Source organism: Myiozetetes cayanensis, unplaced genomic scaffold (assembly GCF_022539395.1).
Source record: "Myiozetetes cayanensis isolate MyiCay16 unplaced genomic scaffold, myiCay2020 scf4, whole genome shotgun sequence".
NCBI lineage: Eukaryota > Metazoa > Chordata > Aves > Passeriformes > Tyrannidae > Myiozetetes > Myiozetetes cayanensis.
This window is the reverse complement of record NW_026087631.1, coordinates 5,816,608-5,830,899: the sequence shown is the minus strand read 5'-3', so window position 1 is coordinate 5,830,899 and position 14,292 is coordinate 5,816,608. Positions and strand designations below refer to the sequence as shown.

The following is a 14,292-nucleotide window of genomic DNA, read 5'->3' as shown; positions in this document are numbered from 1 at the left end:
GAGGGATTCCCAGTTCCACCTTTTCAGTGTCGCGTAATTCGCAGAGTGTTGTGTTCAGCACGAGCTGCCAGTGTGAGTGAGTCGGCATGAGCTGGATCTGTCACAGCCTCAGGGGTGTTGTTCCTAAGGGAGGAGGATGTCCAGCCGTTCTGGGCTGGAGCTTTGTGTGTTGGAACATGACTCCCAAATGGAAGATGCCTCCTAAAATGTAGAACTCCTCCTAACACCTTGTATCTTTCTCTTCTGCACTTTGCCACGTATTTAAGATTTACAGAGTAATAGTCTGGAAGTTGAAATTGCTCATAATTCTAGTCTTGTAGTGCCTTTGTGCCTTTTTTTTTTTTTTTTATTCTATTGTACGCTCCTTTATTGCCTTCATCTCATGGGATAGGGAGCATGCAGATGGTATCTTCCCTTTAATATTTTTTGTTTTCTTGCTGGGCTAGGATTGATTAAGTGTTGTCATTCTGATGTGCTCTGATCTGTCCTGTGTCCGGTTCTGGGCCCTCACTTCAAGAAAGACATTGAGGTTCTGGGGCGTGTCCAGGGAAGGGCAGCAGAGCTGGAGAGGGGTCTAGAGAGTAAGTCCTATGAGGAGTGGCTGAGGGAGTTGGGGTTGTTTAGCCTGGAGGAGTCTCAGAGGAGACCTCATCACTCTCTACAAGTAGATTGTAGCCAGGTGGGCATGACATCTTCTGCCAAGCAGGGAGAAGTAAAAGTATGAGAGAACATGGCCTCAAGCTTCACCAAGAAAGGTTCAGGTTGGACATTAGAAGGAATTTCTTTATGGAAAGGGTTGTTTAATGTTTGAATGGACTGCCCAGTGGGGTGGTGGAGTCACTGTCCTTGGAGGTGTTCACAAAATGACTGGACATGGCACTTAGTGCCGTGGTCTTGTTGACAAGGTAGTAATCAGTCCAAGGTTGGACTTGATGATCTCAGAGTTCTTTTCCCAACCTAAATAATTCTGTGATTCTGTAGTGCAATTTTTCTTTAGGTTTCTCCTTTGCCTAACATTAACTGTCTCCTAGTTTAGTTAGTTTTACATGTTGACTTTTTGTCTTCCTCTCATTCTTGCCTGCATTTTCCCCTTCCCTTCTCTGCAATGGTACTTTAAAGAGGGAGAACCGTTGCAAGAGACTAAGCTGAAGTGCTATGGTTTCACCCCACAGCATTTCATTATTTTGGTATGCATTGCTGCTTCTCTTCTTGGCATCACTTAGAGTGAAGTGTTTTCAAAACCAGATAGACCTTCTTTGTGAGAATTTTTTCATTTTCAGTTTTTGTCACCCTCTTGTATCACTAGAACATATTAAAAACAGAATAAGCAAATAGCCTTTTGCACTGAGTGGCACAGCCCTTCATCCTTCTAGTGTTGAGGGCTTGGGACTGGTCTTGAGTGGAAAATGGAAGGTCAAATACGTAGTGGTCCTGAAAAACTCCATCTGATGCTCTTGAAGGATCTTACTCTATAGGAGATTTTTGTTACGAACAGCTAACTTTTATCTTCACTGCAGTAGTGAAGTCTTATGTTGGTTTTATAAAGTCATCCTTGGAGTCATCTTGGCAGTCTCATGAAGCTGCAAAGGCCACTGGGTGTTTTTTTTATTATCTTTATATTTTAGTTTTTGGATCAATATTCTGTGTAAGAGTTTTGCTAGTACCCTCTTTTTTGCCATCAGTGATTTGAGGTCAAGGGTAGAATGGGGAGTGAAAAGTTACAAGTGTGACTGAGGTGATGTTATGACCTGCCTGTGAGGCAGGGTAACTGAGCTTCTGTTTATAAATCCCCTGAGGTGAATTAGAGTGAAATGAAACTGAGTGACCGGTTGTGTATATGTGAGCCAGGTTCATTTTAAAACAGTTTAATTGCAGTGGAAAGGAGGTGTGTGGCTGTTTTGGTTCTTTTCTATATAAGTATAAAAATTTCACAAAGGCAATACGTAAGGAAAAGAAAGAAGGAGAAGGAAGGGATAAGAGTAGGTAGTGGAGAGGAAAGAGAGCACCTCTGATGGACCCAGTGACAAGACTTGGTTGCAATTTCTATGTCCTTCATAGGGGTGATGGTTACAGTCTTTATCTGTTGGGGATGGGGGCCCTCAAAACAGAGATTTCATCATGCATTTAAATTAGGATGGGAACACCTCAATCCCTCCCCAGGACGAGAATTCTCTGTGTCTGATGCAAGGCTATGAGGCACACTCAGTCTTCTGATGGAGAGTTCCTGAAAGAGTCAGGAGTGCCTTGGGGTCCTTGGTGGCCCTTAGCCTCCTCTGGGTTGTGACTGCTGTTTGACCCTGCTTCTTGTGTCTGCACAGCTGTGCAGCAGAAGTTGTCACCAGCAAAGCATTGCCCCACCTCCACAGAATCTGCTTCTTACCCGGCCGCTCCCCTCAGTTGCTTTGAGAACAGCTTGTTTAAGACATCATGTTCCCAATTGTCCTAGATGCAGTCGACCACGGAGCTTGCTAAACAAAGGTTGGGTTGCCACAGATGGTAGAGTAGCTTGTCCAAAGATAAGGATCTGCGATCTTTGCTAAGACAGCTGTTCAGTGTTTGTTTCAGTTTTTGAACTTCTCTTGCTTGACAATACAAGTTAAAAGTTTTCAATATTCAGTGCTTTTGCTTATAAGACAGTGAGGAAGTATCTTGACAGAGATTCAGCAACTTTGCATTTGATCTGCAACAAGGCTAGTTATAGAGGTGTGGTGCTGAAGGGAGAGCAGGAGTCAGATTCATCAGCTGATATTTTCAACTCAGTTTTGCACAGACCAGGCTTTGAGAAAAATCTTCAGGGTTTGTTCTAAACCTTCTACCACATTTTTCCCAAGTTGTTCTGTGGTTGTCTTGTTTTTAGAGTTTAGACGTGATTCTCCTTCTACTATTGGCATTAGTTTGGGGAGTTGTCTTCTGCCAGAAGCTACTTCTTTATGTATCTGGAAGGCAGCTGTGATACATCACCTCTTAATTTTCTCTTTGATAAGTTAATAGCTTGGCTTTCAAAGTCTCTACAGTACAATGTCTTTCCAAAACTTGAAGTCGTTCTTGTACTTTTTCTCCTTAACCCTGCCCAATATTCTAGCATCCTTTTTGTTGTTTTGTGACTAGAACAAAACTGAGCCCGCAGTAACCATTTCTCTCACATCATAGAGAAAATACCATCTGTTCTCCTATTTAGAGATCCAGGGGATTATTAAGCATCTTACTAGTCTCATTAAAGTGCATGAAAATAAAAAATTCCTAGTGATCCTTTGAAGTGAGAGGCCTTTAAACTAATATGACATGAAAGGAAAACACATCTAATATTACCTACTGATCCTGCTTTTCCAGATTCTTCTGATGCAAAATTCAGTTTTATCCGTCATTACGCTCTTGTGTCTTTGCATAATTGCACTTTTTGAAACAACTGCCTTTTAACATCATAAATGTGATGGTTGTAGGGCTGGTACTAAATTAAAACTAGATTTCTTTGTCACTGTAGTGTCAGGTGATAGATAAGAGCAGAATGAACACTGTTTGCTTTTCTCTAGGTACCGACTTCAGTATAGACAGCTTGCCCCTCCCTCGTAAAGAATATCATGATTGGGCCCTTTTCCATGAAGAGTCACCAAAAAACAACTACAAACTCTTCCATGAAGCAACCATCACCTTATTCAACCACACTGCAACATTTAGCCGCCATTCCCACCTGCCACTGACCACTCAGTACCTGGAGGGTGTAGAGGTCCTGAAGTCCTTGAGGTTCATGATCCCACTGCAGATGAAAAACATCCTGAGGAAGAGACTTGCACCACTTGTATACGTGCAGTCTGACTGCGACCCCCCTTCTGATCGGGACAGCTACGTGCGTGAGCTGATGTGCCACATCGAAGTAGACTCTTATGGGGAATGTCTGCATAATAAAGACCTTCCTCAGCATCTCAGGAATCCGTCTGCCATGGATGATGGGAACTTTTTAAAGATACTGGCACAGTACAAGTTCATTCTTGCTTTTGAAAATGCTATCTGTGAAGATTATATCACTGAAAAACTCTGGCGGCCGCTGAAGTTGGGAGTGGTACCAGTGTACTTTGGGTCTCCCAGCATTGTAGACTGGCTTCCCAGTAACAGGAGTGCAATCCTGGTATCCAGCTTTTCACACCCTCGGGAGCTGGCCCACTATATCAAAACACTGGATAGAAATGATGAAGAGTACGAGTCCTACCTACAATGGAAACTGAAAGGGGACATCTCCAACCCAAGACTGATTACAGCAATGAAGGAACGCAAGTGGGGAGTGCAGGATGTCACCCAGGACAATTACATTGACACCTTTGAGTGCATGGTGTGTAACAGAGTGTGGGAAAACATCAGACGGAAAGAAAAGGTATGTCTGAATTTGTTGTTGTGTCTCGGAGGGGCATTAAAGTGGCACCAGGAAGTTTGGTTACCAGATTTCTGGCCAGCCGACAGCCACTGGTATTCCACTGCCATTGACTTGTGCATCCTCATGTAAAAAAGGTGTTGGCAGAAGGTGTGGGTGTGCAACCAGAGCACGTGTTCTCTCAGAGTGCTGCAGCACTTGAGCTCATACACATTGACAATTGAGCTGGTGGTCACTTCAGCCAAAGGCTTGAATTGTTCAGGAAGGAGGTTTTTTTCCAGGCTACAGAAAGTAGCCTAACTTGCTGACCTTTTTTAGGTGACCTGAAACATTTGGAAACAGGTTGCCCAGAAAGATTGCGGTATCTCTGTCCTTGGAGGTGTTTTAAGTCTCAATTCTGCCCTAGGCAATTAGATATGATTACACCTGTTTGGAAGAGGGGACGGAGAGATCCCTGTCTTAAGATCAGTCTTAAGTACTCTGTGACTGTCAGGCTCTGCACGTGTGTGGGTACATTCAAACCTGTAGTGACAACATGCCATTGTCTGTGGCCACATTTGGTAACTAAACATTGAAACATCCATGTTTAAGCCAGTGTGTTTGTGAGAGGAATTGGACCTGTTCCTCCTAATCTAATCCTTTTGGAATTACGCTGATAAGAGACCAGCTAGTAGTGGGTGTCTTACCAGGCAGCCCAGCTCTGAGAGCCCAGCAGTCTTGCAGGGGTGCCAGCCATGCCACCAGAAGGCCTTTTTGGAGACACCACGAGCTGTTCAGTTGTCTGAGGCTACTAGCTGTGGAGGATTTCGGTGGTATAAACAGAGCATTACTTGGAACTAGACTGAAGCTAAAAACTCTCACCATCCACCTTTCTGAGTTTGTGGATACTCGTTGTAATTGCCGCATTCCTTGGAGGTTTCCAGGTGTACGTACAAAGAGTCAGTAGTGTTTCTTAAACCCTCCACAAGCTCAGTTATCAGCATGAATCATTTCTGTGTCCAGTAACTGAACTGGTCAATGCCTTTGGTATCCTACAGCCAATTAGGCTGTATTTTAGCTGATAACAGTCTGAGCAAGGCACTACATGGTGAGCCAGTAGAAGGGAGACGAAGAAAACATTTGAAGTTACTAAGGTGAGCTGAAAGGATGGGAAATCCAAACTGGTAAGCATTACGTTTAACCAGAATTTGCTATTTGAAGCTGGTGCAAATCTGGACAGATGTCCTCTCTCTGAGTTAATACAATGATGGAAAAGTATGGAATAGGTTAGCTACATGTATTCCTTCCCCAATGCTGTTGTGGCTCTCTGGTCAATAAGATGATGAAGAGCAGTTTGCTCTCCTGGTCATATCTATGGCTTAATTTTTCTCCTTAAAAAAATTTATATCCTTAAGTGTGTTCATATATGAGGTGAAAACTACATAATGATGAAAATATAGCTCCTTGCCTTAGAATTTCGATTTGGATGCTGATGCAGTCAGACCTTATATGAGATTCAGGCTCTTGTCAGGGTGACTGACCTGGTCCCAGACACTTTGGAGAGGGCTTTCCCTGCGACATCCACAGGGACGTGGGCAGAGCCTGTTAGACAAAAGGAAAGTGTAACTGACGTGCTTTGATAGTTCACTAATGGCACAGCACCTTTCTCCTCTGTGTGTGTGGGTCCCTCAATAACCCCTCTGATTTGTCTCCATTGCCAGGGATGGCTGCCCCGGAGGTGGGAGGCTCAGGTTAACCATCTGAGCTGCCCCAAACCAGAGGCATTCTGGTTCTCATCCTCGAACCCTGGCTGGACTTCTCTCCAAAAGCTGTGGATACCAAGCTTCGAGCAATCCAAGAAAGAAGCCTCGGCGCTGAGGCACTTGGTGGAAAGGAACAGGAATTTTACAGCTCAAGAATTTTGGATGCTTGTATTCAAAGAATAAACACAACTGACTGTAAAACAGAGTGAGCTCCTCAGAGGAGTCTGTAAAATTTTCTTTTGTAAGTGACCTTATCACTTGGGATTAGTAGCCATAGCAAGTAGACCTGTAAGACTGAATTTGATATGTTCAGTGCTCAAGGGTCACTAAGAAATGCTAAACAATAAAATTACACTGCCAGGCAATATGTGTACATATATATATATATATATATATAAAATTATTTATATTTTTATTAATTACCATTAGTTCACATATTTGAACACTAAGGCCCCAGTGGTCAGGGTTCTCAAAGCCCAGTTTTAAGCAGACAGCTAGTTACCATGAAGCAAGTGGATCAATCTCCATCTTTAGATACATACCAGCATGGCCTCAGGATCCCTTTTTCCCCCCATCCAGGGCCCTCCTTTGCTTCACTGATAGCCACAAGCTGGAGAGCAGCTGACACTGTTGCACTGGTACAGCTTCTGTGCTGCTTTGGAGGTAGAGTAAAAACTTGGGACTGTGTCCCTGGCTCGTTGTTTATTACCAATTTTCCTGGCATCAGCAGGATTAGCAGGGACTTGGCGAGCTTTGTGTCCTGACACAGAGTGCCAATGTAAAGTGCATTAGTGCTTGGCATGAGGAAGCACCATCTGTTAGTGGCCAGGGACAGATTGAATGAAGAATGTGCTGGCTCAGATTTACCCACCATCTTTTGCTAAAAATAAGCAGAACACATGAATATCTCTACTCCCCAGAAATAGTGTTGGCCTCAATCTGACTTACCTTCTTGCCTTTCTGATGATGTATTTGTGTTCTGATGATAGTGTTTGTATCATGTATAAACATGGAATTATATGATTGAAAGGGCAGGGGTAAAACTGAGAGTCCATTAGTGCTGAAAGGTCTGCAGTAGGCCCAAGGAGAAATAGGCAAGTGGCCTGCATGTTTTAACAGAGAAAAATCTCAATTTACTTTGACAAAGAATAAAACTTCGTGATCTCGGTCATCACTTGCCAAAGGAGACACCTTTCCTGGTATGCAGACTGTTGCAGTTTTCATCCCAAGTTCTTTCAGTCTATGGAGTAATCAACCTCCACAGGATCTGCATGGCCTCATGTGATGACACAGGCAAATGTAGCTAGTAATAGTGAGTTCCTCACGTTGCCAGAAAGGCAGATTTTCACCTGTCTGATAATTTCCATGCAATTTTTCCTTGTAGCAGGCTATTTTAAAACTTCTATCAAACATCTGGCTGTTTTATGAAGTGGTAGCCACGTAGCGACAATGGGGAAGGATATGAATAGCATTTACACCAAGAAATTGAGCTGCAAAAGTTGGAAAAGTTTCCTCACCAGAAATTTCCTCAATGAATAGCTGGTAAATTTTTTAATTACTTTTAAGTCTAGCAGTTTTGTGACCACAAACAATATATTATTGGTCAGTAGTATCAGTCATCGTTTCTATGAGAATGTACTTTGTTTCGATTAAGCAAAATAGTCCTGCTGAAATTTCTCACCACTACTGTTTTGCCAGTGTGACACACAGCATCTGTGTCTTAAACTCCTTCCCAGGTGGTCTGCAGTGCAAATGATGTCAAGGCTCCACAGATGAAGCCCTTCAGGAAAGTGACACCAGAAAGTTAACACCAGACTCGGAGGCTTCCCTAAACTGAGACCAAGAGCTGGACTTAAACCCCAAAACATTTGCAAAAGGAACTGTTGACTCCCCATCATGAATTGTTGCCATGAATCTCTGTTTCTCCTCCTAGGATGATGAGTATTTGAAACATGAAGGACTAATTGGTTTGTTTGTTTGTTTGTTTGTTTTTGCGGTGTTCTGTCATCTCCTTTGCCAAAAATCTCAAGCCATGTTGTTTAAAGACCTCAGGAGCTGCATAATTGAAGATTTTTTTCCTTTGTTTCCATGGTGGAATCTGTCAGATCATGAGCTCCCTGAGCAGTCTGGTAGACAGATGTTATCCAAAGATAGGAAGCATATTTGTCACCGTTTTTATTGTCTTATTATCCTTCATTTCAGTTTGGTGGAGTGTGAGGGAAAGAAGGACTGAAGGGTTGCAACCCACATTCTAAAAGTGGTCAGCACAGGTATTTCAGAAGAGGTAACATGTTCATCCACTGCTTTACACAATAGAAAGATTAGTCTCTGGAGCAGCTGCCTAAAGGGGTGCTGTAGTGTAATTGTCTGTCATCTCACAGTGCATTATTTTTACAGGATAAACTCTTGGTTCCCACAAGCTAATTCAGAGCAACCTCAGTTTGTCCTTGGCTTTAATCACCCTCTGGAATCTTTTTTCCTGTGCTAGTTGGAGGGAAGTCTTTGTGAATATCACCCTGGGAAACTTAGGGCGAGAATTTGCGTGGGCTAATTAAGTGTAAGACAGACTGACCATCGTGAATTCTAAGTTGATCTCTTTTCTCCCCCTACCGCTGTGAGGAGGAATTGGCAGAAGCAGGTGACCAGTCCTTTTTTTTCCTTTTTTTTTTTTTTTTTTTTTTTTAGCAGATTTGCTAGCCTTCCTGCCATGTACAGGTATTTAATTCTAGCCAACAGAGGGATCCAGTTTGTTTGGCAGACTTATGTATGGTCTAGATGGCACAGTCCTTTCTTTTTTGGTTGCTTTTTGCTTTGGAAAGACAATAGCAAAACAGCTGAGAAAAACTCCATACTCCCAACAAGAGCTGGTTCTAGATGAATGAGTGCATGCTTCCTAACCTCTTACACAGTGGTAACAACCTGTCCTGATATCCCCTGTAGTGGAAATGAGGCACAAAGACAGTTCTTGCTAGGCTTACATTAATTTCGCTGAACCCATACCCATCGCCTACCACAGGAGTCATAAATATTAGTGGCCTCGGATCCTGCATTTGAAAAAGAAACTGTTGCATTTGAAGTACAAAACCACAAGAACCAGACTGCCCCATCAGAAGATGCCTGGTTCAGCTTGGAGGTGTCTCTGGGAATCTGGAGCATCCCATCTGTTGGGACTGGGAAAGCCTAAGGAAATAGGTGATCCTGAAGGTCAGCCTTAGACATGGTCCTCCTCCCTCTCCCTGAGGAAAATTAGTAAAGGGGCACAGACAAATGGGAGCAGAGATTGCTGTTATCTTTCCTACACTCTGCTGTACTCTCTATGTCCAGCCTCTGCCTTCTACCAGCTCCCTCTGATGTACCTGTACCTCCTGTCCTCCATGACATCTGGTTGTGTAGGGAAACAAAAGAGGATTTTTTTTCAGTTTCATTTGCTTACATTTCCTCATTTTTGCTGCATCAGAGACCTGAGCCTCCGTCTTGTCCTTCCTAGGTTATGGCTGCCTGTATTTGAGGCAAGCTCTGCCTTTCTGCAGTGGTGCCTGGGATCAGGCTGCAAGGAAGCCACTAAGGAGAGCATGAGAAGCAGCTGGGAGAAGCCTCACCTGAGGCCTCACCTCTCACACCAAGAGCTTTGCCTTTGAGGTCATAAGTCCTTGTTTGGGCTGTGCTGTCCCATTCCCATTCCTGGTCACAATTCTTCTGTCTCAAATCTGTTCCATCGTTGTGGACCTGCTGGGTGATTTCTTGTCTGTCACTAACCCTGCCCTCCACCACCCCCCTACCCTGTGTATCCTGCCTGTGGAGCTGCATCCCCTCTACCCCAGTGGAGATGCCGCCCCATCAGCCCCACTCCCAGAGAATTTTTTGTGCCACAGCCTGGGATCCTTCCAGAAGCTATTGCTGGGGGCAAAAAGTCCCCTGGGAACACCTGGCCCTGCCATCAAGAGGCTCCCTCCAAGTGCCTGAGAGTTGCTTCACCTCCTGGTGAGGTTGTCCGCAGCAGATGCCCTCACACCACCCCTGGGGTTGCCCATCCCCTGACCATTACCCATGAGCTGTCAGCAGTGTCTCAGCAGTGCCCTGTGTCGTGGCAGAGAGCTCTGCAGTTGCGCTGTCCTTTTCCTCCCAGGCTGTTTCTCCTCCTTGTCTTCCCGCAGCACTCTGGCAATGGGGGCTCTCCTGCCATGCCACTTGACCTGCCTTTCCCAGGTTGGTTCATTTTTGCCTATTTGTTTGCTTTAGGAGGGCCTGGTGGTGTGGGTGTTAATACAGCAAATCCTATGGGAAGTGATTAAAGAAACATAAGGAGGACTTTTAACTGCGTTCATTTCAGCGCAGGACAAACCCATGCTGCGGGTGCACAGTTGTGCCTTGCGGGCCCCAGAGGTGAAATCCCAGCTCCCCCCTCTCATGCAGCATTCACTGAGAAACAAAGCCAAACTTTGGTGCAATGGCAGGCACTGAGGAAAACCAATGCTGAGCAGAGCACATGATCCTCTGTTTTGTGGTGTTAGCCCGGCATGAAACACGGGCATGGCAGAGAGGGGTGTCACTGCTGCGTGTGTGTGAGGTGGGCAGGTCCCGTGTGACTGGCACTGTAGAGCCTACACTGCACAGCTCTGTGGAGACTGTCAAAAAACAAAACAGACTGGGGTTAAATCCAGGCTTGCTTTGTGTAATTAATGGAAAGAGAGAGGTCATCTGAATTACCCTTCACAGGCGCCCTTTCTGCGGCAGCAGGAAGGATGGAAGGCGAGGTAGTGTGGGGTGGGATGGATGTATGCTGCTGTGTCGTCCTGGCTGGCATTCCCCTTAAGTGTTTTTAAGCCACTGGTATCGAACCCTTATGTGCAGACCTTGTTTTTATTTAGTCTTCTAAGCTCATGGTTAGTGAATTAATTATTAAAAACCTACAGCCATTTGCTGATCTCTTTACTCTCTGGCCTTGGAAGAAGAGAGAGACGTTATTTTGAATCCAATCAATCAAATGTCTTGAAATCAATCTTGTTTAATATATATATACACGTTTATTCAGCAGGGAAAACCTGACCTGGAGATTGCTAAAGTTGCAGATTGAAGCAGAATGGAAAACACTTGTGTAACTGGTCTTTTTAAACCCAGGATTTTTTCCCTGAAATATTGTGAAAAGTTGGGGCATCATCAACTTTTATGAAGCCCAATCAATTTTGCTTTCCCAATCCCATCCCAAAACCACATGCACCACCCTCCCCAAGCTGGTTTTCTCCTCCTACTTCTTTCATTTGCTGTACATCCTGAACCTGGAGTGAGGTGAGAACCTGGGAAAAGCACCACCAGAAGTTGTGTCCTTCTGTCCAGGCACAGGGTAAACACCTGGCATCTCTAACCTGTGGGGCATTTGACTTGCCAGTCTGTTAGTTTTCTATACACAAAAAGCCACATTAATTGGCAAGAGGCTGCGTGTTGCTTTCTGATCTCTTCCAACACGGAGCAACCTTCCTGGGCTCTGCGTCCCCTGGCTATGCAGATCTGTGGTCCCATGGCTCCCTGGAGTGAGTGGGGCAGTAGTCTCACACAAAACTGCTGCACACAGCAGTTTTGGGGAAGCCTAAGCAAAGCCATCTCTGTTCAGTGGACTTTGCTGCAAGCTCTGGGACTGCTTGGCAGCTTTGTTGGTCTCCTTTTCAGTGCTGTGTGTTGTCAGCAGAGAAGCCAGCTCCTGGCTCACCAGCATGTGTCTTCTGGATGCTGGGACATCCTCAGGCCTCCAGTGGACACTGGCTGTTGCAGTTCTCAGAGCAGGACTGGATCTGAGGCAGCTTGAGGTCCAGCAGCTGCAACCCAGAGTGACAGTGCATCAGTAATAATCCAGGGTCACGACAGAGGGTAATTTTATTCTTTTTCCCTTTTGTTGGCAACTTTCTGAATGTTTTGCTGTGTGCATTTTGCAGTTTGGGGTATTTCTTTAGCATGGGTAGGCCTCAGAAGACCTTTTTTTCTTTCTGTGGATGAGGAAATAAATGCTCTTGTACTGTACTCCACTCCCAGCCATAGGCGTGTTGAGAAAGACATTGTACAAACTGTACAGCAAAAACTGTGATGATACCAGGAGTCTTGGCATTCGTAGGCTCACTATAGATCTGTTAGCCCCAGAATCTTGTGTGCCTTTTGTAACTATGCCACAAAACTCTCACTTTGCATAAATTAAACTTTCCGTGGAATGTAAATTATTAATGCGCTAAAATGTGCTGCTAACAGATGTTTGCTTTTGAAGCTATTACCTTCTGTTCATGATGGATGCATTTGGTCATTTATCATTTTCCCAGACTCAGCAAAAATATATCCTTTCTCTCCATGCTGTTGTATTTTGTACAAAGACCACAGAAACCCAAGATGATTCGTTCCAGGGGTGGGAGCAGTACATATGAAAACCTGGTAATAATAGAAGTTAACTCAAACTCTAATTAAAAAAGGCTGCTTCATTGCCCAAAAAGATTTAATCTTAGATTTAAAGAAAAACCCTTCTCCTGTCTGAGAGATCAGAGTTGGTCTGTCTGGCCTGATGACTAGAGTCAAAGCCCACAGTCAAAATGGGACCAGGAATCCAGGCATTAGACAGCAGCCACAGGGACATCACTGCTGGTTATGGGTCACTCAGAGGGTGGTGTGACAGAGGGACTACACATTTACAGAATCACAGAATCAGTTAGGTTGGAAAAGACCTCTGAGCTCATCAAGTCCAACCTAAAGCTGAACACCATCATGTCAATTAGACCATGTCCAGTCCTTCCTTAAACACTTCCAGGGATGGTGACTCCACCACTTCACTGGGCAGTTAATTCCAATGTTTAATTACCCTTTCCATGAAGAAATTCCTCCTAATGGTCAGCTAAACCTCCTCTGGTCCATACTGAGACTATGTCCTTCAAAACTTAGTTTGGTGGAACAGCCTTGCTTCAGTTTCCAGGGAATCTCTGCCACAGAGAAGCTGGTCCCAGACCCTTGGGATGTTGAGGCACGGGGAACACCTGAGGTCTGCAAGGCAGCTTTGCTGGGATCATTGCCACTGAGGAAGGGTTTCTCTCCATGCTCAGCAGTGCTTCTGGCTCTCTGGGCTCCACTCTTTCAAAGTGGGAAGCAAAGTCTTGAAACATCACCTGGGACAGCTGGGACAAGGCCAGAGGAAAGGGAATCTCTGCCCCCTTGCTGTGGAACATTTTAGTTTAGTACCAGCCCCTCCTCAGACCCCTGCAGAAAACCAACCTCTCCAACAGGGTGCTGTGTCTGGTAAAGAGGTGTAAGACTCCAGGTCCAAACTATGAGCTCATCAAAGGGGTTTTACTTTGAAAATATACAAGGCTCCAAAGGTAAGATTGCCAGGTCTATTAAAAGGGCCTTCAGTTCTTTTAATACCTTGAGAGAGCACACAGGAGAAGATGCTGCGCATGTTTCTCAGGAGGTCAAATTTTTACTGGCAAACTTTAGAAAATAAGGGAACTTGGAAAAAGTGTAGAGGGCCAAAATAATGCATTTCACAAAGCAATGACTTAGCATGTGCTTACCCATACAACTTAGCAAGTCAAGCTTTAAGTTACCCAAATATCAGGAAAGGAGATTAGGAGAAGAAGTAAAGAAAGAGAGAGGAAAAGAAAGAATTATAGTTACCACCCCAGATCCAACGTAGATTCAGCTCCCCAGTAGTCCAGGAAAAGGCAGGGCCATGACCGTGTGATGACTGCGTGGTGCTGGTTTTATGTGCTCTGGCCCCCTATGGCCATCTCCCCCCCAACACACACTTGAGTTGGTCTGAGCCAATAATTAGTGTAATAACCCAGTGTCTCACAGTAGGAAACACCATTATACATGTGACATAAACCCAATTTTAGAGTGTGAAGGAAACAAACAGATAGAGGAACTGTTGAATAAAAACTCACCTTTTTGGAGCCTGCCAAGCTCAGAGACAATGGAAGATGATGTCCACACAATTTTCTATTATTACTGGGTTTGTCAGAATCCTTTTTCAAGAAAAGGATTGGTCTTGCCCTGCTGCTGTAGGAAGAACTCTCAAAACTCACCAGGCAAGGTGGAAGTTACTGCTACCCCACCCCTGCACTAAGTGAGAAGCTGTATATGCCCTGTCCCACCTCTATATATAACAATGTGTAGTTTGTTCACACAAATACCAAACTCGCTTTTGCTACTGTGATCCAG

The 14,292-nt window shown here is 44.5% G+C and overlaps 2 protein-coding genes across 2 annotated transcripts in view; one reads left to right on the top strand and one right to left on the bottom strand.

The window, feature by feature from the left end:
* FNTA (farnesyltransferase, CAAX box, alpha) overlaps nt 1–3,365 on the bottom strand; it is a 28,227-nt gene extending 24,862 nt beyond the window's left edge. The window contains exon 1 of the mRNA XM_050328892.1: nt 3,310–3,365. Within this exon, the coding sequence (XP_050184849.1) occupies nt 3,310–3,365 (56 nt within the window). The remainder of the gene's footprint in view (nt 1–3,309) is intronic.
* Nucleotides 3,366–3,505: 140 nt separating this feature from the next.
* Nucleotides 3,506–6,322, top strand: FUT10 (fucosyltransferase 10). Its single transcript, XM_050328890.1, has 2 exons — nt 3,506–4,366; nt 6,064–6,322. Exons 1-2 carry the CDS (start codon nt 3,506–3,508, stop codon nt 6,286–6,288), a joined length of 1,086 nt encoding a protein of 361 aa, XP_050184847.1. The 3' UTR covers nt 6,289–6,322.
* Nucleotides 6,323–14,292: the final 7,970 nt, after the last annotated feature.

Excerpts from the sequence above, each read along its gene's own strand:
- FUT10 (XM_050328890.1), top strand. The coding sequence starts at position 3,506 with ATGAACACTGTTTGCTTTTCTCTAGGTACCGACTTCAGTATAGACAGC. Across the intron at positions 4,367-6,063 it reads ACATCAGACGGAAAGAAAAG|GGATGGCTGCCCCGGAGGTG; the intron begins GTATGTCTGAAT and ends CTCCATTGCCAG.